This window comes from Lagopus muta, chromosome 2 (assembly GCF_023343835.1).
Source record: "Lagopus muta isolate bLagMut1 chromosome 2, bLagMut1 primary, whole genome shotgun sequence".
Lineage (NCBI taxonomy): Eukaryota > Metazoa > Chordata > Aves > Galliformes > Phasianidae > Lagopus > Lagopus muta.
This window is the reverse complement of record NC_064434.1, coordinates 80,778,536-80,805,658: the sequence shown is the minus strand read 5'-3', so window position 1 is coordinate 80,805,658 and position 27,123 is coordinate 80,778,536. Positions and strand designations below refer to the sequence as shown.

The following is a 27,123-nucleotide window of genomic DNA, read 5'->3' as shown; positions in this document are numbered from 1 at the left end:
GGGCTCTGATCCCATATAAAAATGTTCCATGCCTCCTAGCACTACAGAGAACTTCTATCATTTTCACTTTTCTTTTTCACAACAGATCTTACTATCAGAGATAAAAATGTGCTGAGCCTTGCAAATGGTAACGCAGCTGCATACAAAGTCACTGAACAACAGAAATTCTATTCCTTGTTCAGAACAGGCTGCCCTCCTAAAGTGCAACTGGAAATGCAGTGTATGTGTAGCAGAGTGCATTGTGAAGTACTTCTGGTGACATTTGAAAGTGTGAATTAATGAGAAAATTGCTGACTAATGGCAGAATATCCTGCTACACATCTGGGAGTGTTAACAGTGAGGAAACTGGAACCAAGTAGAGGATGAAAAAGACAATATGCATGAATATATGGTAAACTAGGTTCACTACGTACTAGGTAAAATTCACTGAGCTCTGAGCAGCCAGCGATGTAGAGTTTGTAAGGATAGCTGTTAATTTACACCCTTCTCTTGAGCCAATGTGGGATTACAAATTTGACATTCAGCAAAATTACATGGAATGATGCATATGCTGTTCAGAGTCTATTAGTTATCAATAGGTGCTGGTGAAACCTATGCTGTGGTTATAGTTCTCTTCATCCTGGGCTATCAAGTTTTGAAACCGTCTCCTGATAGTTGTTAAAATTTGGAAGGGTCATTTCTTGATAGTGATATGAAAAACCTACTTCAATCTTAAGAGAAGTTCTGTAGCACATCATGACATACTTCTTGCATTTTTGTATTAGAAAGCATATAGTGGGACTTGGACTTTCCAACCCCTTTAGATAAGAAGAAATAACAGGATGTTTGCATGAATGGACTCTAGAGCTCATGGAGCTCTAGGTGTACTGAATTACATACCTTAGCATGTGAGAGATCACAGCACATACCACAAGGACATTGTAATGGTCCTTGCATACATTCTTTGCTCTAGAATCTTCTAATTAGATCCACCACTTCTATCCAAACCCATTTTTGGTTACTATAAACAGGGTTTTGGATATATACTAATAAGTATCCAGTGGTGAACTGTGGAACTATGCAGTCTTTCAGTGTGGATAAATCAGTTGTTGTACCTGTACATCATTTGATGTAATTTACAATAAGCAAATAGAGGTCCATAGAGCTTTTTATATTGAAGTGATGGTGGTCAATGCAATTCTTAGAAAATTAAAGCAGTAAGAAATCACAGAGTAGCTAATTGAAAGAGGAAATATGTGGATCAACTTATGACTGCAAATGAGGCAGCAGTGGTTGAATATATGCAGATTTTATGGTGAGAAAGGGACAAATGGGAAGATTTTGGAACCACTTGTGGACAGGCCAGTTGTGAATCGGTGCAGGGACACTGGCTGTTCCATCAGAAATTATGTCTGTTTCCTCTTTAGAAATACTCTCAACAGCTTTGATCCAGCAAAATGACCTTATATCCATTTAGTGCTTGGTTTTACATACCTGTAATGGTTACTATTAAGGAAACATTTTGTCTGACTCACTGTATCAAGCAGACTGTCCCAGTTCCATAAAAAAATTTTGTGTAACTACAAATAGAATAGTTGGCAAAGGTGTGTCGTAATGCTCTAATGTGATTCATAACGCTGTAATTTCTATTTTATTTCTATTCTATGTGACTGGATAGGTAGAAGTGAATTGAAAGCAGTTGGGAAAGCTCCAGGAAATATATGAAAATGCAATAATCGGAATGGGTTGCTTCTAAGTTTCATTGTGCATAGAAACTTCATTCTTAACCCTTAAAAAAGTGGTATTGGGTCAAGTTATTGACTTCATTGTTTATGTAGTATGGGATTAAATGTCTGTTCTGACCTAATTTAATACCGTAACTGCTCTTTCTATAAACTGTTTAATTAAGAAAAGGAAATGTTACTCATTCCTTGAAAATCGTATGGTCATATTTCTGAAGGCCTTTGTGACCCTAACTCCTATCGAACAACACTGAAGATACTATTCAAGGACTTCCTCATTTCAAATCTCATTCCAGAATATTAAGACCACAGAGGTTTTTGTTTAGGGATCCTATAGATTTAGAAGTAATTACTGAATTTTCATTAAACCTATTCAACTTGATCAGAAAGCTGTATATAAAAATAGGGTAATTTATCAGACATGTTATTACTGATATATAGTATCGATTTAATGGCTGTCACTGTAAAGTGAAGATTAAAAGACTGTTAAACATATAATAAAAATGAAGTGCCATCATAATAGCAGTTTTATGTTGCTGTGTTTTTAGATACTAAGATTTCATTGCAGGTGATTAATTTGACACGTTACATTTAAAAGTTTGTATGCAAGATGATTTAGACAGTGTTAGTGCATAGTACTGGATGTGGTTCTGATACCACCCATTGACAATTAACTAACAGTTTTGAGGTAGAAGTAGCAGGAAACACTTTTTCTAGCACCATCTTGCTGTTTTAGTGTTGGTATACACTTTGTTGTCTTGTTAAATGAAGTAAGTGACAGGAATTAATTCAATCATATGAAATTATTCTCTAATGCAGATGTTAGAGTGGAAATGTAATTTTCCTTTTGGCATATTATCTCTAAATGCATATGCACATTAGCAGTTTTGCGTATTGGATTCACAGTAGATTGACTTAACTGCTTTGTTTAACAGGGGTGCGAATTTTTTAAAATCTCAAAAGCACAGTGTTTGTTTTTAATGAATGTGAGCTGCTGAATTTTGAATGGTCTTTAGTCATTAATATTTAATCTGAAATCCAAAACAAATTAAAGTTTTTACAAACAGGAGGCATAGTCCTCTGAATGCAGATGCAGTACCCAGTATGATGTGATGCTTGGTAATGCCTTCTAACCTACCCAATGGCAAGAGACTACAGTAATGGGTCAGGGGCTTCTCATACATGTATTTCCCCTGAATGTATAGGAAATTATTCCTTTTATCTGCTGCAAAGGGAGAAAAATATTAATTTCCTTTGTAGTCCCATGGTTAAAAAACCTTTAATCAGTGCTCCCTGCTGAGGTGCAATTAAGGACTGTGTAGCACACAAGTTTGCCTAGTCCACCGTCCTACTTTGGGCGTGGTTAAGGTCATAGTGCAATGTGGAAGGCTTTTACATGAATTTGTGTTTATCTGTGATCTCTCTCAGTCTATCAGAGTGTTTTTAAACTGGTGCATTACATATGGAAGAGAGAACAATGAATAATGACCAAAGAGCAAGAGATAGATATAAAACACTGGAATGTCCTTGTTCACCCTCTGGGGAATGCTGTTCAATACGTATGAATCACTGTGAACATCTACTTATGCACTACTCAGTACCTTAAGAGTACTCGTAAAGGAAAAAAATGAAGAAAAAATCATCCATCTTTTGCTCACTGACAGTCATTAAAAAAGAAAAGCAAACGAAAAACAACAGCAAAAAGTCACATTTAAATGTATAACAGACAGAAAGCAGTTGTATTGGTTTCTAGTGTGTGGTTCAGCATTCATTCTGCTGACTCTCTCCAAGGAAGCCACAAGAGGTGCTGTTTTCATGTCTAGTTTAATGTTAACTACACACGGAGGTATTTCATTTTGTATCTTCTCTTTTTAGAGGTTAGTGTTCTTTCAAAGCAATGCGAGTTTCCCCAGCGTTGTAAGTCATCTCTTCTGCAACCATAGCCCTAGGAAATTATTAAAATTTTACGACCATCTAAATACTGCAAGAAACCCTCTTTTTTTCCTCTTACAACAGAAAAGGACAGTGATGTGGTCAGTTTCATAGCTGCTACCCAGTCTTCGATAAAGATCTGCTCATATGGTTCCAGTTTCTTTTTTTCTTCCTGTTTCCAGTGCTACAACAAAGGCTTATTTCCTAGGACATTTCTGAAATGACTGTTGTCATTGCTTTCTTCAGACAGCCTTCAGTATTCAGTGAAACAGCTCTGTAGGTAGATAATTGGTTGCCAATTATGTAAAAGTGTGCCCAATTCTAATGGCTTGTACACTTTTGGTATGCTTTTGGGGATCAGAAAATCACAAGCCTCAGCACCTGAAAAATCAGTCTTCTATGTAATTATTTTAATCCAACCTGACAATTGCACGTTGAAAAATATTATTAGTGGAATTTTCTTTTAAAATCCGTCAAAATTGTAATTCTTTCTTCCAAGCTGTAGACATGACTGTTAAAGTCTTCACATTCCGATGTAATGCCTGTGGTATGCATTACTGTGTATGTTTCAGCAATTGCAGTATCCATGGCATAGATTGGTGTTTACAATTTAGTAGAAGCTTACTTTATAAATCAGATTATTTCTCAGATATTTTGGAAGCATTTGGACAGATTAAAAAGCATCCAAGTTTTTAAAGATAATATTACTATAATTAAATATACTACCAAGCAGTTCATTGCTCCATACTGCAGCTTAAGACCAAGGAAAAAAGTAAGTTTTAATAAATGTTTTGATGCTGCCATAATGTAACTTCAATCACTTCCTGTTGTTTGCTTGCAGAATGTGCATGCTTTGCTAGCAAACATCTTTTCCATTCCCTAAAAGCAAGTTCAATTTGTGAGAGTATAAACAGTGGGGAAAAAAAAATCTATATTTGTAATCTCTTCTTTTGTTTTCTTTAACAAAGTTGCTTACTGTAATAACTGGATGCTTGATGAATTAAAAAAAAGAAAATAGAAACAAGACTGTTGGTTTTTGGTAGTACATGCTTGTAAACAAGTGACCCGAATTTAAACAGAAAATCTAATGGGAGAAAGGAAGAAAACCAGAAGAATTGAAAATACAGCACGGATCAGAGTCCCCACCAGATGGTGTTTTTAATAAATGTATCAAGCAGATATTAAAGAAGATAATAAACATTCAAAATAGGGAGTGGCAGACTCCCCTAGAGAGAAGAAGCAGTATGACACCTTCTGCATGCTACAATTAGTTAGAATCACATTCTAATTAACCGTTGTAGAAAAAAAAGGCAGTGAATGTACACTAATACAGTTTCTGTATGGCTGTTAAGGAGTTAGGCTAATCAGGGTAACATCTTGTGAGTCTGTGGATAAGTACAGAAATATAAATGTGAAAATGAGCAGGGTGAAGCTTACAGGGCACACAGGTACAATATTTTATGAACTGAGTTGTATTGTGTTCAATTAATGACTTATGTAGCTCATGGAGTGTCTGGAATATTCCACAGTGTTGGCATGAAAATTCATTTTGACATTGTATCTTGTACATGTTTTTTTAACCTGGTAGCTTCTATTTCCTACAAAAAGCAGCACTGTATAGAAGATGCTTTAATGCCTAAGTAAAATGGGTACTCAAAAAGTTTTCTTACTGCCAGGGAAGAGGGGAAGAAAAGAAAACCAAGGCAAATTCCGTTTTGATGCCTGTGGACATTGTTTGCATTGTTGGTCTCTGCTTTATTCAGATAATTTCTAGTGAAGTACACCTCATGTCTGCTTCTTTCTTCCCCATAGGAATCTGAGAATTTCTGAATGTCTCTGTTTAATAATACCAAATCAAGACATTTCTAGAATAAGAATGCACTGACTTTACTAGTTTCTGATGAGCACACAGTGATGGTATCAAGTTTGATAGTGCAGTAAATTTGGGGAAAACTGTTATTTTTTCGCTACCTTGAATTATTGCTTGGCTTGTAATGAGCATTGGCATTTTATGAGCACATTGCAAATGAGCAGGTTTTTTTCCACTTTAAGATTCTGTTCCCAGCACCACTAGCACACTTAAAACACAGAATCATGTGATCACAGTATGGTTTGGATTGGAAAGGACCTTAAGGATCATCTTGTTCCAACTCCCTATGGTGGGCAGGAGCACCTTCCACTAGACCAGATTGCCCAAAGCCCCATCCGACCTGGCTTTGAACATCTTCAGGGAGGGAGTATTTCCAGCTTCTATGGGCAAATTGTTCTGGGACCCCATCACTCTCACAGTAAAGAATTTCTTCCAAACAAGTAATCTAAATCTGCCCTCTTTCAGTTGAAAGCCACTTGTCCTATCATTACATACCCTTATAAAAAGCCCTTCTACATCTCCTCTGTATGCCCCCTTCAGGTACTGGAATCCTAGCTTCTCAGAGAAAATTAGCTCTTTTGTGGCTAGAGACTTTGAAATTTGTTCCGAGATTTCCTACAGCAGTATGTCAGCTATTTTCAGATGATATAGCAGTTTTAATATATATATTTTAGGGAAAATCACTGTCTGTTATTAAGTTTTCACTCTGAAGTGGATTTAAGATGTTGCATAAATCCATTTTCATCTATACTATACTTTACTTGTTTCCCTATGTGAAAATTCAAATAACCTTAGATTTTAGTTGTCAGTGTTTCAGATTTTTTATACATTTCATCTTTTGGCTTATTTGTTCTTTTTCTGATTTTGTGGTTTGTTTGGCATGAGATGTTGGAATTGTGTTGAATTGTTCATTGTTACCACACATATATTGGTCATTCTTCATCAGAAGCTGACAGTCTTAGCTTTTTTTTCAAAGAATATTTATTATATATTATATATATTAGTTTTTATATATTATATATATTAGTTGAGCTAAAATGGTGTTTTCAATGTGATTTACCACATAAAAAGAATAAACAGATAACCTTTATTTTTGCATGTTCAGAGAACAGTATTTTGCAACCTTGTTAATCTGAATTTTTTTTCTAGGGAGTTTAAAAAGAAAAAAGAGTGAGACATAGATGTCTCATATGAATAGGGCATCTTAAATAGCTTTTATGTGTCCAGTCATCATCTTACTGAATGATGAGATTCAAAAAGTTTGGGAGTCTCTCTCAGTTACCGACAGAGTTCTGTATTGGTTTAAATGTAAACAAAGGTAATCAGATAATTAGGTGAATATGTAATTCCGAAAATAAATGTTGAAGCACTTGTATAACAGAGCTTCATAGTTTATATTGAACAAGAATTAATGTTTCCTTGTGTTGACCATACTTTGATAGCTCAGTTTTGGGGTGCTTTTTTTTTCCAGTCTTTTTGCTGGCAATGACTATCATTACTGTCTGAGCTGTTTTCTGACTGTATCACTGTGTGTATCTTCCTCATGTTTTAATTTGCAGTTCCTTCTGAAAACGTTGCAACAATTGCAGATTGTGCCAGTGTGATTGAGGGTGTCAGTAGAAGTCGCAATGCCTTGTTGAATGGAGACACAAAAAACTATGATTGGGATTCTGGGTACACGTGCCATCAGCTTGGGAGTGGAGCTATTGTAGTACAACTGGCACAGCCCTACATGATTGGATCTATACGGTAAGAGGGTTTATTTTTCTCTAAATTAAAGGCAACGGTGAGACTTTTGCTGAATACAGTTATTTTCTTTAGAATAAAGGGTGTTTGGAAATTATGGTAGTGAGGTGTCTAGTTTAGTAATTGTCCTCTGACATTTTTATTTCAGTATAATGGTTATGTTAAAAATTAAATACATGAATTGTGTGTCAAGAGACAGCAGTTCAATTCCAGAAAATATTGTATTTCAAAGGCATAATAATAGTAATAGTCAAATTGTAAGATTAAAGATGTATATTTATAGTAGAATAGAAATTCAATTGCAGCCTCACTTGTGATCACAGTATGAGCAGTTCTTCATATGCATCTCATTGTGAAAACTGAAACATTTATTGAGGAGAGCCATCATATCAGAGTCAACTAGGTTTCCTTTTCACTATACAATTATCACCAGCTCTTAACTTGAATATGAAGTACATAATAAGGGCACAGTAAACTGAATATTGCTTTACAGTGTTGGATTAATTATGTTATATAGATCTGGATTGTATTTCTGGTCTGTTCTCACAGTGGGTATGTTTGTGGATACGACAAACCAGCTTTTGGGTAACGTAAAAGCTTTTTGCACTTCTTCAGTTTTCCTTTGTGCTTTGGAAATAGATTGGAGAACAGGACTGTAAACAGGTGAAGAAGAAAATAGAATTTCCAACTTCAGATTCAGAATGTAAATGATTTTGTTTAACAAAATCAGGCACTCAAAACCTTGTCTTGATGTCTGTTTGTTCTCTGTAAATTTAGAGTGTGTTGTCAGGAACTTAATTTAATTCTGTGATAAAAAAGAAAGCTTTCTGAAGCTGAAGCTCTAGTGAGTGAATGTAGAAACTGCAGGTTAGGTCCTTGTTAGCAGCAGAGGCCCAAGATAGGTATATATTGCTACGATCTGTGCCATCTGCCTATCAGTTGTCTCTTTAGACTAGTTGATTAGTGAGTGAGATGTGACATTTCATAATTGCCAGTTTTTGTTTTCCAGCAATGGAAAAAATGGAAGTCTAAAACTGTTCAGGCTGAAGGAGATAATCAGTAAGGAGGTGTAAAAAAATGCCTGAGACTGTGGTTGGTTTTCTTGGATCCTCTTCTCTGTCTACTCACTATACATTCGTATTCTGAAAAAGTAGACTTTCTAACTGAGTTCAGAGAGGAAAAGAAAAAAAAGAAAAAAAGTACAAAATTCCAATATCCCTGAATCATGAAAATAAATGGTTCCTTTCTTCCAAAGCTCTGTGTTTTGTTTTCAGCTTGTAGCACTGCTGTGATATTATAAACATGAAAGTTTAAAGTCAGAAATCCAGACTCTATCCATTACAAATGTACTGATTTGTCTGTTTCCTTGCTACACAAGTTATGCATACTGTGAGTCCAGCACTGTTCTCACCATGTGCAACAAGTTGAATAAAAAGCATAGTTGGCAGTTTTCCACTTTGGCAGTGAATATTTTATGCTTTTGAGTTTGATGTTTTTATTGTTAAATTAAGTATTGCATCGCAAGTAGAAAACTAAAAAGATATCTTTAAAGAGGTAATTGAAAATGTAATTATGATGTTTTCATGCCACTTTGAGCTTAAATTTGAAGCAGCAGCAGAGACTTGCACATGTGAAGGAATAAGAGAAGAGTGTATTAACTAAAATGTATTGTTTTCATTTCATAGTCCCTCTGTCTCCCAACCTTAGAATTTTCTGCTATCTTTAAATTGGTGAATCACTGTCACTTCAAGTTAGTGCAATAGTTTGGCTTTCCTGTATTAAATGTAATGCTAGCATTTATTCTTCTTAAGCAGGATTTTGGGGTTTTTTTGTTTGTTTTGGTTTTGGCTTTTGTTGTTGTTTTTGTTTTGTTTTTAATAAAACTTAATATTTAATGATGTATTAGATGAACGAGATTTTTGGTTGTCAGGAAATAATTGCACAATTGGAAAGCATATAGAGTGAAATAATAACCATTTTTGTTAGATATTTTTAAGTGAATATGCATTTAATTGTTTATGAGATCGGTCTCATCTGTTTTTCATGGCTTTTCCTGCATATACGATACAGGCAAAATGAACATCTTTCCTTAAAAAATGACAATAATAAGCAGCAGCAGCAGCATCAGGATCTGATAGACATGATATCCTGCCTTGCCTGGAGAGAGAGATGTTAGCAGTATGTCATCCTTTCATTTTCATGTTCTGCTTAGAAAAAAAAAACAAGTGTTTTAAGCTAATATCTGTGTCAGATGATAGGCAGATGAGGAAAGGATGCCCCTTCGAATGGAGAAGGCGGTTTTACTACATAGCAGCTGCTTCTTTGGCATGGCTCTGTAACATGTCTCCTACTCTGCAATGTGGAAGACAGTGACAAAGATCTCTGACTCTGGGAAATCTATGGCTGGAACAAAGGTCAAGTAACACACAGACGCAAAGCTGGAAGTCTTACTATTTCGTCTTAATGCAAGTGGAAGAGTTATTTATTTATTCTTTTTAGCAGGTCTTCCAGACCAGATTAAATCGTATTAATTGCCTGTTTTCCTATTATGCTTACTTGAAAAATTCCTCGATCTCATTCTTCCACTAGGATAACATTTCCAGGAGCACTTCCTTTAGGCTAGCCACACTACAGAATGTCATGAATTGTTCTTCCCCCAGAAACTGAGTCATTGGGTTTAGATTCTAATGGAAGAATTAGAAATTAAAGTCTACATCCTTTACATTTGGAGACATCAGCGTGCCGTTAAGTATGTTTGTATCAGAGATACTAAATACATAAACTTTTTTTTTCATTAAAAAAAAAAAAAAAAAAAAAAAAACAACTGAAGGGGTAGTAGATGCTTTTAGTTTCTAGAAATCAGAATTCCAGTGAAGAAAGCCTCAAAGTCAAAATGTGTTACTATGGCAACTAAACTCTGAGTATTGAGAAGAGCAGGGCTATTGGTGCTCAAATATGCATTAGAAATGTACAGAGAGCTGAATGATTCTTGAGTATATGTTATCTGCGTGTTTTCTGCCAGATCTGTCAATTTATTTTAGTATCTTTGAATCAGTCATGTTGGAAAGGACTTGAGAAAGTGATCTTGTCCAGCCTCTTCATCAAAATAGCATTACCAGGAAAGAACTAAGACCATCTTATTCATGGCTTTATGTAGACAGGTCTTGAAAACCTTCAAGAAAAGAGATCCACAACTTTTTTGGGCAGCTTATTCCAATATTTACTTTTCCACACCACGCGTTTTTTCTCTTTAATGTCGTTCCTGTTTTCTCATGGCTTTAGGCCATCTGGAACTTCAGTTTATGAACATTGTCTTATACTTCTCCCATGGTGTACCTGAGAAAAGAGCCTGATTCATTCTTTTTGATAACCTGCTTTCAAGTATTGAAAAATGCTGTGGAGTTCCTCCACCGTCTCAAGCTCTCTTAGGCTGAGCAAGATATTTTCCTCAGTCTCTCAGTGCACCTGCTCCAGCTTCTGGAGTGTCTTGGTGTCTTTTGCTAGATTTGCTTAGATATATCAATGTTGTATTGGGATACAAAATTGGATACAATATACCAGTAGGGGTCTAATGAGTGTCAAATAAGAGAGAATAATCTCTGTCCCTTTTTCTGCTGATTCAGTTCCTGTTGATGCAACTCAGTATGCTGTTGGTGGCCTTAATTGCTTAGAAGGCACATTGGCAAATGTGTACTTGAGTTGCAGCCTCACCAGTGCTGAGTACATCATCTTCCTGCTCCTGCTGGCAACATTACATCTGATACAAGGCAGGATGCTATTAGAGTTCTTGGCCACCTGGGCACACTGCTGGCTCAGCCAAGAGTCAACCAGCACACCCATAGCCTTTTCTTCCACACAGTCTTCCAGCCACTCTGCCCCAAGCATGCAGCATTGCTTGGAGTTGTTGTGGCCAAAGTGCAGCACCCAGTACTTGTTCTCGTTGAACTTTATCCCAGCTATCCAATTTGTCCACATCCCTCTGTAGGGCCTCGGGAGATCAACACTTCCTCCCAATTGGTTTTGTCTGGAAACTTAATTAGGATGTACTCAGTCCCTTCATCCAGGTCATTAGTAAAGATATTGTATAGGAAGAACCCTAAGTGGTTCCCCTAGGGAGCACCACTCATGACTGCTCGCCGGCTGGATTTCATTCCATTCACCACTGCTTTCTGGGCCTGGCCCTGCAGCCAGTTCTTTACCCAGCAAAGAGTGTACAGGTCCAAGCCAATAATTGCCAGCTTCTCTAGGAAAATACTGTGGAAGACAGTGTCAAAGGCTTTGCTGAAGTCTAGGGAAAAGACTACATCTCACCCCCCAGATGGGTCATTCAATCATAGAAGGAGATGAGGTTGATCAAGAAGCACCTGCCTTTTGTGAACCCATGCTGACTGGGCCTGATCCCCCCAGTTGTCCCCCACATGGCATGTGATCTTCCTCAAAATGATCTGCTCCATAACCTTTCCTGGTACCTTGGTCAGGCTGACATGCCTGTGGTTCCCTGGATCCTATTTATGACCCTTTAGTCAGTGATCAGTAGAAAATTCTGCGAGAAAAGAACTGGAAAAGCTTTTGTTTAAAATTAATTATAAATAAAGAATGTCTTTAGATTATAGAAATTTTAAAAATATATTTATTACTTAATATAATGACTGTATTACTCTTCCATACTACAGCTCATGAGATACTTGAAACAGTCAGCAGGGAAAAACATACTTCTGCTGCTTCTTCTGTACCGTTGTCTGTCTGGAGAGAAAATAACCTCACTGTTTTTCCTCTCTGAAAAGGCACTTACCAATGACAGAAAAAAATATTAAATATAACTAGATGCAGAAAGGCAGCAATTGGCATGTTTAACATAATAGACATGATATAATTCCCTTTTTTTTAACTTTTAAATGTCTAAAGCCTTAATACTGAAATGGCTGCCATATCACAATAGCTTTAACTCCCCCTACATTTATCTTGTACAGAAAACTAATGCTATTACACTGCAATTTTGGCTGATAGCTTTATATTTTTTCTATGAATTTCCAAAATAGAATGAAGAGCAGGACTTGCTATAATAACATGTAGCAGAGGGAGGCAGAATTCTTCTGTACCATAATGGCTTTCAGATTAAAGTAAATACAAATGTATTGCAACTCTGTGAAAGTAGATTAAACATTTATCCCCGTTTAATCTCTTTGAATACTTTATTATTAATATCCATACTTTATGGTTAACTCTTTTGTTATTGGTATTCAGATTAATTATTAAATTAATAAGTGGTACCAGGAAGCTTCAATGTGTTTTTTGTTTGCTTATATCATCATCCTGTACAGCTTTTACACTTTCTGATATTCAATACCACTTTCTCCTTATAAAGTTTTTTCTTTCTTTACTGCTCATTTTCTATTCTTGCCTGAACTGAGCGTGAGATCATGACTCAGAATAAACGATCACATTAAGCACGTGGAAAATATGCAGGAGTTTGACTCATTTGGAGTATCCTGGAAAAAAAAAAGATTAACTTTCTGCTGCAGAAAATATAAGGAGATTATAGGCAACCAGAGTAAAAAATGTGATTATAATTTTATAAAAAAAATACTCATTCCATGAGCTTGCTTTTCTTTTTCCCCATTTTTGAACAAATGTCATTACCTCCTGTTTTGGTTTTCTGTTGTCTTCTGGATTTCTGTAAGCATGTGCAAATTGTTTATGAGCATAATACTATGAAATCTATATGCTGTATTTGATAAATGCTGACTTAGAAAGTGAACGCCATCATGTAAGTTTCACCACTATTGTTTGGTATTCTGCTATCACCTTTTGTTTAAATAGTTATATAGCAGCCTGAACTGAACAGTGACAGTCTTTGGGGGATTCTGCAGAGACAACACAGAATACTCATACAAGCACAGAACAGTCAATCACAGGGGAACACGTGACATTCAGGGAGGTACTGCTGGGAAAGTACAGCAGCCTCTTTTGATGTAGCAGACAATACAGTCAGTTTCCCATACATATAACATGAAATTTTATTTACATTTGAAAACTGGTTATTTTGTAAAATGAGGCATCTTCAGCATGTGATGGAAAAAATAGTATCACATTAAATGATTACAGGCTTACACTTAAATGCCCAAGGAAGTGGCATATTAGCCATATGTTTAAACTCATGATCTTCCAGAGAATGATGTGGATAAAGCTTTGTACAGTTTTTCCTTCTTTATCTTGAGGGCACAGGTTACCAACAAGAGCTAATCTAACTTTTTATTTTAATATAGAGAGTTCTAGGGTCACAGGGAATTTTACTTTAAAGAGCTGCCTTTCCAGTGCAAGTCCTGACATTTTCATTGAAGTGAATTAATATCCATCATAGCAAAACACAGTCTCTCTACAAAAGTTTATCCTGGTAACTTGCCTGGGATGTGTTTGAAAAATTATTGTACCTGGCATAAAAAGTGATCCTTGTGCCCAGTGTGCACTGGTGAATATCCGTTTTATCAAACTGCTTATCCAGAAAGGCATTTCATGCAGAATAAATTTGAACTAGACTCTATGGTAAAGTCTTCTTCCTGTCTCTTACAAAAGATACTGCAGAGAGGTAAAGTAAGAATTTATTTCTTTTTCTTTCACAAGTCCCAAAGAAAGAAAAAGCTACATTAAGCATTCATGCTGAGTTATTTTGGGAAAGATTCTTCCCACTTTTCTTTCACTGTTTGTTTGTTTTGTAATAATCCCAAGTCATATGCTTTTTCAAGCTTTTTAACTTGGGCTAAGTTGTTTTGGGAGAGAGCAATTGCACACATTCTTAAAAGGAGTACATGTTATACATATTTCCAGTTAGCCTTTTATTCAGAAGCCAAGCCAGTTTTGATTACAGTACTGTTAATTGTAATTACATTCACTAGCATGCTTCTGATACTCAAACTCTTTGAAAACTTTGATCAAAGAAACAGGACTGAGCTTCTATGATGAAAAGGATCCTATTGAAAACCATAATTAGCTACATTTTAGCAACCATTTAAAAGAAAACAAATTTATGTGTGTTTTTTTTCTTTTCTGTCTTTCTAACATTTGGAAGATTCATCTAAACATAGATATTCAATCAATTCAACTACCATAATATTAGTAGTTAACAGATGAAGGATTTTAACTCATAAACTTTTTGTTTGTTTGTTTTTTAAAACAGAGAGTGTGCTTCATTCAGTCTCAGTATTTGGACACCTTCTAGCTGTAGAAAAGCAGAATGGGGAAGATCTGATGAGGCCTCAGGGATTGAATTTTGTTTCTTTCTTTTGTTTTTTTTCATTAAGCCTTAAATGTTGCTGTGGGCAACTATTTTTATTTTTTCTGCCAGCTCTGAATTTTTTCATTTGCAGAGTATTCAAATGTACAAAAAGGCTTCTGTTAAGTGTTTTGTTTGAGCTTCTTAAAGCTACTTTTGATGGCTCATTATTTTTGATAATATTAATGAGCTGGGCTTAGCTGAGGGCATTGAGGGAGTTTTGAATGCTAGGATTCCAAAATGGAAAATAAAGAGCTATCCAGATTGCTCTAAACAGAAGGAAATAGCACTGTTTTTAAAGCAACAATACAGTCACACGTCCTTAATAAGCCCTTTCTGAAGAGTCCAGCTACTGCTTTGGACAACATTTCTCTGTAAGAGAAAGGATTCTGTGTTCAGCAAATGGTGAGGTCATTTTTCCCCTCTAGCTGTCTTGTTTTTCAATGTTAGAAGTGAGCAATAATGTTTGCAGTTAATGTTTCTACCAGCAGAAGTAGCAGCTAAAAGCAAGAAAGATTTTCTCAACAAGAAGTGAATTCATAATATAAAACTTGAACACTCTTCTGAAATATGATTAAAGAGAGACAGCTTGAAACTTTGCCTGGGAAAATGTGCAGAGTGGCACAAGTTGCTTTTCTTTTCAAACGTCTCAGCTATTTTCATTACTGGATCCTTGTCTATTACACTTTGAAAAGTGTGGATCTGCAGTAGCTATTCCACTCAGCTAAAGAATGAACCCAGATTGGCTGTCTTACCTGGCTTTCACAGTTCTCTGTGTGTGGCTGTCGTTACTCTGATTTAAGTCATCAGTGCAGCTGTAGCCATTCTGGATGGTTAGCTGCTCTTTGTTTACTTGTCTATAGCAGGTTCATTGACTAACTAGCAATTTCCGGGGTAAACAAAATCCAACAATTTGTTGCTCTAGGAATTGTTAGCTGGCACTGGAAACAGAACCTGAGGATCAAGAGATAGCAACAACTGGTAATTGCCAGTATGTTGCAGTATGGTACATATTCTCTATATAAGTGTTGTGTTAGGGTTCAGAGAACAAGGGTTTTAATAACAACAAAATCAGCAAAGCATGGTTTTACATAGCAGACATAATGTGGACTGTGCACTTCAGAATATTGCAATTTAAGAATTTTGTGTAGTTTGAAGAGCATTATTATCATCATGCTGATTTTGCATCTAGTCATCTCTAACTGAAACAGAAAGAAGATACCAGTACTGTATCTTGTCAATCTCAAGTCAATGCGTGGCAAAATTATGGAGAAGCTTATTCTGGAAGTTACTGAGAAACATATAAAAGATGATTCAGTCATTGGTCACAGACAGCGTGGGTTCATAAGGGGAAAGTCCTGTTCAATGAACTTAATTTCCTTTTATGACAGGGTTACCCAAATTTCACAGGGGAATAATTGATATAAGCTTTTTGAATTTCAGCAAAGCTTTCGATAACTTTTTCTTATAGTATCCTTCTGAACAAAGTATCTAGTGTGTAGTTAAACAAATACATTACTTGATGGGTGAACAACTGGCTGACAGGTCCAGCTCAAAGGACAAAAGCAAATGGGGTTTCATCAGGATGTTGACCAGTCACTTGTGGGCTTCTGCAGGGCTCCATTTCAGGGACAGTTCTCTTTAATATTTTCATTGATGACTTGGATACAGGTCTTGAAGGTATGGTGTTGCCTTCCTCAAGTGTAGAGAGGCATTTGAGAGAGATGTTAATAAACTGGAGGGCTTGGCAATCACCAACAACATGAAGTTTAACTTCAGTCCAAGAATTTCCAGATTCTGCACCTGGAACTGGGCAATCTTGGATGTGCATATGAACTTGGGAATGAGGGGCTGAAAAGGATCTGGGGATTCTGTTGGTTGCAAGTTGAACATGAGTCAGCAGTGTGCCCTGGCAGCCCCAATGGCCAGCCATACCCTGGGGTGCCCAGGCCCAGCACTGCCACCAGGCAAGGGGAGGGGTTGTCCCTCTCTGCTCTGTACTGTGTGGCCTCACCTCCAGCACTGGGTGCAGGTTTCTGTGCCATGATGTAAGGACATAAACCTGTTAGAGAGCATCCAAGGGAGGGCTATGAAGATGGTGAAAGTTCTGGGAGGGCAAGGAGTGTGAGGAGCGGCTGAGGTGCTTGGTTTGTTCAGGCCAGAGCTGAGGAGAGGCCTCATGGCAGCTGTAGCTCTTCACAAGGGGAGCAAAAGGGCAGCACTGAGTTCTGCTCTCTGGTGACAGTGACAGGACCCAAGGAAACAGCATGGAGCTGTGTCAGGGAGGGTCAGGGTGGGCATTAAGAAAAGGTTCTTCACCAGAGGGTGATTAGGCCCTTGAACAGGCTGCCCAGGTTAGTGGTTGTGGTCCCAAGCTTCTGGAGTTCAAGGAGTGTTTAGACAACACTTTCAGACATTGGGTTTGAATGTTGGGTGGTGCAGTGCGAAGCCAGGAGTTGGACTCTGTGATCTTTGTGAATCTTTTCCAACTTGGGATATTCTGCTGTAACATTTAGCCACTTCCTGAAGAGATGCACATTTGTGAGGATGCATATGGAATGGGTCCTTTGAGACCTCTTTCTTTTTTCTTTCTCCTTTTTCCTTAGCAATTTGCTCAAGAATTCCATGCTTCCTTCCTTATATATATTATGATAAATTAGAACTGAGACTTCCCATTTTTCTTACTTGCCTTTTAAAAAAAAACATTCTTATATATTTACAAAAAAAAAAAAAAGAAAAAAGAAAAATCTAGTTAAGAAGACAGTGTAATCCTCTTAGTCAGCAGTATCTTTTTATCTTTCCCATTTTAAATGACCTTTGAAAAAAGATCTTTGACTAAGGTTTAAAGGAGGCAATGCCACTTGCCAAATAGATTAGTTCATTTACTGACTTTCAAATAAATTAGAAGTAATTGGGTGAATGTCATAGAATAGTGTTAGTAAGATGATTATTTTAAGTCAGTTACTGGCCTTAGGATAATAAGTATAGAGATAACATTGAGATGGCAATAACAGTAAAGACCTTCCTGAGCATTGGAGACATATTAATATAAAATTAATATAAAAAGGATTAAGAGGCAGAAGTACAGGACTAGGAAACATAAGTAAGCATCTTGGTTTGGCATTTGTTTTACTTATACTCAACTGCTTCTTCATACTTAGGTTACTGCTTTGGGACTGTGATGATCGAAGCTACAGCTACTACATAGAGGTTTCAACAAATCAGCAGCAATGGACCATGGTGGCTGATCGCACAAAGGTTTCCTGCAAGTGAGTTTAATTTTTTCCCATGTATTTGCATAAAGCAGAACTGAAAAATGGTTTTCCTTTTTTCTTTTTTTTTTTTTTTTTTTCTATCTTTACATAGATGACATCTATGAATATCATCTATTACATAGATGACAACTATGAAAGGAATGATGGTTATATAGCCTGTGGATAACTAATTCCAGACTGTTCAAATACAACATCACAAAGTTGTAGCATCATATCTGGCTAAATATCTAGACTTTCAAACCAGAATCTGTGAAGAGATAGATGAGTACTATGCATTTTGCCCCTACCAAAGCACACCAAATGCCTTGTACAGAGTTGAAAGGAGTGGAAGAAATGAGAGTAGGGCCCAAACCATAACAACTCAACCACTGAACTCATTTATCTAAGCTTAACGTCTTCTCTGTGGTGATCATGAGGTCAATGCATATAAGACAGAACCTCTGCTTTTGAACAGGACCCTTCCATAGGAAAGAAAACCATGATTCTTAAAAAGATAAAAACACAGGAAAACTGACAACAAAACCCTTTCATTTTTGTTTGTATACTTCAACCAGAAGAATTCAAGTATGAATGCTCTCCAGATGTATACTCTCCATTGGCCTTTCTGTAATTATTGAGTCCATTGATAAAAATGTAATGTGGAAAAATTATTCAGTGTTGATAGCCACCCCAAACAATTTGATATTTCTAATTCTAGCTGGAATTAAAAGATATGCTGCAAAACTATCCATGCTACATATCCAAAGTCAGGTGTGCTCAGCATTCAGTGAATGTTGGTAGTATACAATCTCCTGAATGGTTCTTATGATGATCCTTAGGGAGGTTCAGACTTTGAAAAAACTTATTTCCTTTCTTCTTTCCCCTCTTGTGTAGTTTTCCAGAAGACACGTTTTCTCTTTTTCGTGGGGCAAAACTGAAATTATTAGCTAATATGGGGACAGATCTCACCTGTCCTGTGCTTGTGCCAAGTTGCAACACTGCTGATACACAATTGCTAAAATTTATGTTCCATGCAGTTACAATGTAGTTTTAGGGGTGTTGGTGAAGAAGAAATTGACAGGTGCTTTCACTGCCTGTAAAGGAGCCCTGGTAGTGGTGAGCAGAAATCCTGGCTGGAGACAGAATTGTAATCATGCTCAAAGACATCTCAATTTAATGGAAAAAACATCATCATCCTGTTTGCCCCAGCAGTGGTAGCGCTGGGAAGCTGAAACCAGAAAAAAGAGAGTCACAATGCTTTGTGCTGTTCTTTTAAGTTTTGATACTAATAGTCTAGGACAATCAAAAGAAGCATTTGGGCAATGTGGATTAAATTGCTGGTTGACATGCTAGTTCAAGTATCTTTTCACTGTGTTCAGAACATGTTTTTGAAACCCTTAACCTTGGACAAAAATCAGTGCACTCCTGAACTAAAGGTGGCTGTCCTTCATGATATACTTCAAAGTACTGACTCAAAACGTAACTGCTCTGGAAGTTCTCAAAGCTTCAGGAACTATTATCGTGTGAATTAGAAAATTGCATTTTCACTAGCTTACTCTGACAGACATATTTCCACCTTATGAAATGACAGTCTTAAATTTAAAGTCTGCAGATTTATAGTGTTCAACACTGCCTCTAACTACTTGTTCTCAGTAAGTACAAGACCTGGTTCTAAAGAACAGAAGACTTACAAGTCAGTGACTCATGCACTGAATCAAGTCCCTCACTTGTTGGGCAAGGTTTCAGTACAGTGAGGGAAACATTTTAATGGTAAGAGAAAATTGAACCAGTCTCTTATAGGAATATGTATGGATCTGTGTTTTTAATTTTGTTTCTGTAGTTGGGAGTTTAAAAATAAATCTTGAAGCAAGTTGAAAGTGAGAAAATTAAATAATGCTACAGTAAGGCAGAGATGGTGCAGTTTGTCTGGTTTACTATTATCAGGTAATGAAGAAGGTATTCCTGATGTATGAAAAATATTTTTTTCTCTAGTGCAGAGTTTTAAATTTCTTATCTAAGCTACTTTATCTAAAGTGTTCTAGACTGAGATTTTGTATGAAATGTTCTGTAGCCTGATGAGCAGAGTACAGGTATCTTACTTCATATGGGACTTTCAGATCCAGCATGCTGTTCTTTCTGTCTTTGTCCTTCCTTTACTATAGGTATATTATGCAAACAGCACAGCTCCAAAAGAGAGATTTTTTCCTCAAAAAGTCTTTTAAAGACTCAAGCAATTCAAGAATTTCTCAAGCATAGGTGAGAGCCAAACTTGTGTGCAGTGCCTGACTCAGCCTGGGGTTTAGGTAGCCAGTTAAAATTCCCACATTTAGCAATTTGCCTTAATTAGACTACGGCATAATAGGATGGAATTAACAGTACCCTCATCTCTTCAGCCTACATATATTTATGAATGCAACATTTGTCTATCCTGCAAAAAACAAAGTCTGTTCAGGTTCTAACAGTGGTTTGTCTCAGCTAAATCCTACTTTTTCAATAAAAACTGGAACATCCCAGCCCTTAAAAGTATAAAAATTGTAATTACTTAGGCTTATGCAACTTTGCTATTTAAAACAAACAAACAAAAAAAGACATCCAAGAGATAAGTCCTTGCGTGGGGCTTAGACTGTCTGCTTGACTGCTTTGCAGAGGAACAAGCCAGCTGTTACAAAATAACGTTATATGTGTATTTTTTGTGAGACTGAAACGCAAACACCTTCCAAAAAGTTTACCTCAAATTATCTCTGTTTCTTTTATAGATTTTAGGTATGTGAGGGAATTCTAGGTAGGTGATGGTGCCCTGAAATCCCGCGCTTACTCTTCGTTGTGTTAAATATCCTTCAGCAGGCTCTCAACAAATAACTTGCTGCTGCTGCAGTAGCAAATGAAAGTGGAGAGAGTTAAAACTTCACAGGGGCCCACATTCAAAGAGATGGAATACATGCAATGAAAGAATTTACTTTTTATATTCTCCATTCGCTCTTTCTCTCTTCAAAGACACATGGATAAGAGCTGTTTGCTTTGCTCTTTGCCGCTTGGCTTTGTCTGCATAATCTTTCAGTGGAGTTAAAATCTTTTGCTGAAGTCATTCATTAGTGCGTAGCCTTGCAAGCGTTTTGTGAGATCGCCAAATCGTTTTGCTGCATCTCAGGCACAAGGGTGACAGGTGACAGGACAAGAGGAAATGGCCTCAAGTCGCGCCAGGGTAAGTTTAGGTTGGATATCAGGACAAACTTCTTTACAGAACGGGTTGTTAGGCACTGGAATGGGCTGCCCAGGGAAGTGGTTGAGTCACCATCCCTGGTTGTGTTTAAAATCCGTTTGGATGGGGTGCTCAGGGACATGATTTAGCAGATGGTTGTTAGGGTAGTATGGTTAGGTTGGACTTGATCTTTAACGTCTTTTCCAACCTAAGTGATTCTAAGGGGTTGGATGACCCATAGAGGCTCAGATTTCAGTGCACATCTTTGATGATCAGCATGTGGCAAACAAAACAATGAGAAAATTAAATTGAATTCAGCTTAAAAAGCATGTATTGATTTTGGCAGTGTACTGAACTATGAAGTTTCCCTATAAACTCTCAGTATGCTGCTTTGCATTGTTTTAATAGTATTTTTAATGTAGTATTTTGTGTAAATTAATAGTTCAGTGCTCAAAGGTAGAATCTGCCAGAGTATTCCTAACCTCCTTATCTCTCACAGTTTTAAAAGGCTGAAGACAGGAGCTGTATGTTTGTTATCTTCACAGGGAAGCTTGCTTACCTCCCCTAAGTGAGTGCCAGTTAATGCATAGTGGCTGTGTAATTGTCAGTTTTAAAATTCTCAATGTAGATTTCCACAGTAAACTGCTTTTCTTAATCCAGTATGACAGCAATAAAAAACAGTCATTGTCTCATTCTACTTTTTAAGACATGTATGATAAGCTGGCTTGAGTGTGTTAGTGTTGGACAGTAGAGACGTGCACTTGTTAGAAAAATTTGCTAATAAAAAGGCTGAAAGTCAAATGAAAAACAAGATCTAAAGGTCATTGGACGTCAGGCCTCAAAGCTAATGTTCTTTTGATAAAGGAAGCCCTGTAAAGACAAATATGCAACAGGATGTCGTGAAGGTTATCAACTGAGTATCATTTTGAATGTTCTCATGAGTATTTACTGTGAAATGGATCTGATCCATGATAGCAGATGTGTTATGTTCAGTTGCCCAGTAGGAGAAAAAGAAATCTAATACTCTAACATTGTTTATTTATGAGCAGTTCTATAGCAATTGATATTAACTGTCTATATGGTAGTTCAGAGACAGATTTATCATTTTCTTTGTGGAGGGTATGACTTTATTTTCAGAAGTTTTATAACATACTGCATTATGTCAGGTTTTTTTTCTGAACTCGTTTGCTATTTGATATGCAAAGTATACTGTTGTTATGATAGATGTTTAAAAGCTTCCAAACTTAATTTCATATTTCCATTGTTTATTATCTTATGCAATAAGTATTTCAATTTCTAAATTCTGAAATGAGTTCCCCTCAATTTTTTTTTTACTAGTTTCTATGTGGAATACTTCCATGTGATGCCCCTTTGAGGCACTGACACAAGATTCATTAACAGATTTATTTTTCTTTAACTATCCTCAGGGATTTTTTCAAGAATAATTTTCAACTTTGTCCAGTGTTTCAGATTTTTGTCAAACCAATGTCCCTTAAGCATCTCCAGTTTTCAGACACTGCTTATTTCCTTTGATAACAAATCACAGCTGGAGAACACACTGGAGAGATCTGAGGCTAAAAACACCTTTTGAATTTAACTGTTCTAAACAGCTTTTTGAATGCATAATAGAGTTTTCCGTGTTGTTTAAGAGCACAGACTAAGAAAATAGTTCTTGTTTGCCTAGTATTAGTGGCAAACTCAATTTTGCTCATTCTTTTTTTCCTGTGTGTACATCTGTGAAATCTTTGTAATATCTATCATGACGTAAACAATTCTTTTGCTGTAGAGGTAATATTTGAAGAGTGTGAATACCCTTGTTCTTAACTGCACGCAGTATGTGTTACATACTCACAGCTCGATGATCCTTGAGGTTCCTTCCAGCCCAAGCCATTCTATGATTCTGTGTTACATGTAGTTCCTCATACGTGAGCACAAGCAGCAGTTTTTAACTCCTGTTCTCCTCCGATTCCTACAGTGCAGTCTATGATCCCCACTGCAGTATTTTACTTGCACCCCACTGCAGTATTTTACTTGCATCCACTTCCAACCAGTTTTCTCCTTAACCACTTTCATATGACTGTTTTGTCCCATCATAAAACCTCTTGAGCACTTCTCAGCTGTTTTGCCTTTCCAGCTCTCCATAAGCTAAGTTTTTTTTTCTGTTGTTTCCTATTAGTCTGTCATGCATGTATTATCCTGTCATACCTAAACTGAGAAAAAAAAAGTCTCAATTTTGTATAATCCTTCATTCTGCCTCACACCTGAGCTGCCAAGTAGCAGTGTGGAATGGGATGAAAAGAGATGTTCTTTCATCTGCTACGTTAACAGTGTATTTCAACCACAGCTCATCCTGCTTTACGTGGAGTTAATTTCATAGTAAAAATGCTCTTGTACCTCTTATGTCAAACAGAATATACTTCAACCACAGTTCATCAGTATTTTACGTGATGCTAATTTCATAGCAACTCTAGGTAATCGAAATGTTTTCTCCAGAGTTGCAGAACTTTGTGCAGACACGTTCATATGATACAAAGATGAAATATAGTTAAGCAGGATGTCTAGGAAATTGCTACATTGTTAAGCTCAATTTCAAGTTGCACTTCGCAGAAATGAACTGAGGGTTCTCATTAATCTGTTCATTATGCTGCTAGTAATGCCTGCTGAAGCAAGTCAGACAGATATAAAGGGTCATTTTGTGTAATTATTGAGCCAATCGAGGCATTAAGTACATATTTTACTTGGTGTTTATGTGCTCGTATTTTTTGCTCATAAAGGAAAAGAAAAAATAAGACTTGTGTTATTCAGCATAAAGAATAAGATTTCACAGACAGAAACCAGAGTTGTATACAATTTCAGAACATCAGGAGGCACTCCAAGGTGTATAAATACTGCTTCTAGCACTTAATTTGTTGGCCTTTGTTTTAGCTGAGTCTAGTCTGATTAAGAAAGGTTTAGTTTTTTTCAAGTTACGTTTCTTAACAGAGATCCAGGATCACAAGAAAGTTTTCAGGTCATTAAATAAGCCTTGAAAAGAGTAGCAAGGTGGTCCTAACTTCAGCATATGCCTCTTTTGAATGCTTTACCATGTGCTTCTTTTGCTGCAGCTCTGCATGCACTCCATGCATTTAAGGTTGTGTGGCTTTTTTTGCTTTGCTCTGCTATTCATGGGACTGCCATGTTCTCAGCACATTACTGTGAGGACAATGAAGAAAACATCACAGTATTACTGATGTCAGTTTGGATGTTAGCTCAGTTCTGCCTGAGGGAATACAACTGATACCCAATAATACCCATAGTATCAGCAGTGCCTGTTTTTTTATCCTATAGGAGGATCCTTCCATATGCACTGTGGCAGTACATTGGATTGTACTCACTGAGGCAGAACATATTCTCTCTTTTGAAAATGTCTACGTTTGTATGCTTATAGCTGAATGCATGTACATGCACACTCTCAGCGCCTTTATGAATCAATATTACTACAAAAAGTCATGCAAGTAATAGATCTCCTGTGAAACTGGCCCATTTTTCTGCTTGAGATTGAAAAGGGATGCCTAATACTTACATGTTGTTTTGCAGATGTGTTTGTTTACTTTGGTATTGATTATTGCATAAGGTCATCTAACAACCCAATAAACAGAGATGCCCAAAAGTTCATGAACAAGATGCTGAATTACTATTCTGTCTGCAGTCTCCCTTTCTTGCAGGCAAAGCCATTAAAATATAGCAAGTGCTGACATCTCCCTGTATAGTCAGGAGGCCAGACAGATGTCATTGCATCTTATGCTAAATGTGACATTCTGCTTTTATTTCTAAGGATCTGCCCTAATTAGGTTGTTGATATTTGAGATCTAATTTCATTAATACTTGGAAAAGTCAACATTCTCTTATGGTGGACAAAACAAGTGTAGTCTTAAGCATTACAAGTATCCTGTGTAAAGATACATGCGGTTTTAAGCCATTGATTTATTCACAGTAGTATTTTTACCAGGGCAAATTGTATCCATGAATCACAAAATGGAAAAACTATGATATCTTTGGATTCATCCTTTGGGAATTTCTGTAGTTTGTGGATGTGGTGTGGTTTTTAGGATAACACTCCATCTGTTTGATTCCCTTCTGCATTTTGCACTTTACACTGAGTTCCCAAGTGAGAATTTTCTTTTTGTCAATGCCACTACTGAACATTGTGTCACCTAATTTCATCCCATTATTTTGCTTGTATCTCTGTAAACTACTTTTTTTTTTTTCTTAATGAGTTTTAATACACCTCAGCTATATTTATGAAGTCATTCTGCCTGTTTCCTTTAACTTTATGTGCTGTTTCAACAATTTTGCCTGACTTGACTTCATGCTCTTTCATCATTTATTCTGTTTTTAAAATGATGCTTGTTAATTTTACCTAATTTATTCTACTCTGTATACTTCAGTGTTAAGGTACTGAGTTGGGAAGAATGTGCTAAATTTGATTTTATCAGAACCAGAAAGGAGCGCAGTTACATTGTCTCTGTTCTACAACACAACAGAAACAAAAGTTGCATTTGCTGTTTTTATGTAATTCACTTTGGTTTCATCACTAAAATTATTGCAGTCATGGATGTATTTACATTTTTTTTTTTTCTAGGCAGCCCATGCAAGTTTGAGTCTGAAGTCAGCAGGCTTTGTTTTCTGACCGTGAGGTTAATAGATAATTCAGTTTGGTAGGATAAAGGGCTATAGTTTTCCTGCCTTCCATTAGCAAACCTCTGTATGTTTCTGTTGCTGTTATGAGAAGGCGCTGATGCTGATTTACTTTTTTCACTGTTTCGTTCTTGTTAGAGGCTGTGGTTCAATTTACTGCATTCCATGGAGGTTTGACATGTCAATTAGATGTTATCAACAATAATAGAAGGGCAGTTGCTGTAAATGTGAAGTTTTTATGAGTGGTGCATGAAGTGGTGCACAAGGGAATGCAAGAGAGAAGAGTGATAAATACAGTGTTACGTTATATGCTACAAAGGAACTGATTAATAGAGAGCGTGATTCTGTCTCCTACCCCTAAAAATATTTGTATGTATTTGCTGTTAATCAACTATTCAATTTGTGTGAACAGTAGCTTACAAACTGTTCTAGGATTACAGGGTAAGAAGTCCTTCCAGTTAAAAGCAGCCCACTAGTTGTATTACTGGTTATGTTCATGTGTTGGGTGGCTGTTCATTATCTTTGCTATCTAAATGAACATCAGAAGCAATAAATACTGGTAATGAGTGAACACAATGAAAGCAGTTCAACCTCTAGGACTGTGCATGCTTGTCTTTTGCTTGTGCTATGATACAGGAAAGTTTGTAAATAAAATGAACTTGTAGGTCAAGATGCTCAAGTCCACAGCCTCAGGATGTAGGTGTAGAAAACACATGGCTCGTTCATGACGCAGCATAGAATTTTGGCTTGTGGCATTCTGTCAGACATTTGGCAGCAATTTGCTAATAATTTCATTTTTTGTAAGATTTTAGAATATAAATTATGTTTCTAGAAATACAGAAAAAAACCCTATTAAAATGTCCAAAATGTCGAAGCAAGCTAAATCAGTGAGTAACTGCCTGTGCAATACAGAAGTGTAATTGGATGCCTGTATTGGAATGTGGATATATTTGAAAAGTAGTACCTACTTTTAGCTTTACTATTGCTTAATTTCACTGTTTTTTAATGTCATTTCATGTAATATTGTTTCTAAGATAGCAGGTTGTAAGCACTGAAGCTGCAAAAGCAAAGCTATAAAGCAATCTTGTACTAGGAGTTTGTTAAATAATTCAGAAGTATAGTCTTCATTAAATATATTTTACATCAGAATTTTTAATCTGCTTTATCAAGCTTGAATTTTCTACAATAAATCATATACAATAAAAGGTTTTTAGTACTTCAGTAAACTGTTATTAGAGGTATAAGATCTACAACTATGTACAGGTATTTTGTCAGAATTTGTCGTTGCAGTGGGAAGGACCAATCATAACTACAGAAATATCCACACATTTTCTTCAGATTATTTCCAAATTATGTCTCCTCCTTATAGGAATTATGTTTAGAATAAAAACTTCTGAGGGAATTTTTACCAAGGCAGGTGGCATTATATATATTATATATATAAAAGCAATCAT

At 36.5% G+C, this 27,123-nt stretch overlaps 1 protein-coding gene across 1 annotated transcript in view; it reads left to right on the top strand.

Annotated features, from left to right (window-relative positions):
• The window catches only part of BTBD9 (BTB domain containing 9), a 112,581-nt gene that overhangs the window by 68,030 nt on the left and 17,428 nt on the right, over nt 1–27,123 (top strand). Inside the window, exons 9-10 of the mRNA XM_048935586.1 lie at nt 7,083–7,272; nt 17,701–17,808. Coding sequence (XP_048791543.1) covers nt 7,083–7,272; nt 17,701–17,808 — 298 coding nt within the window. The remainder of the gene's footprint in view (nt 1–7,082; nt 7,273–17,700; nt 17,809–27,123) is intronic.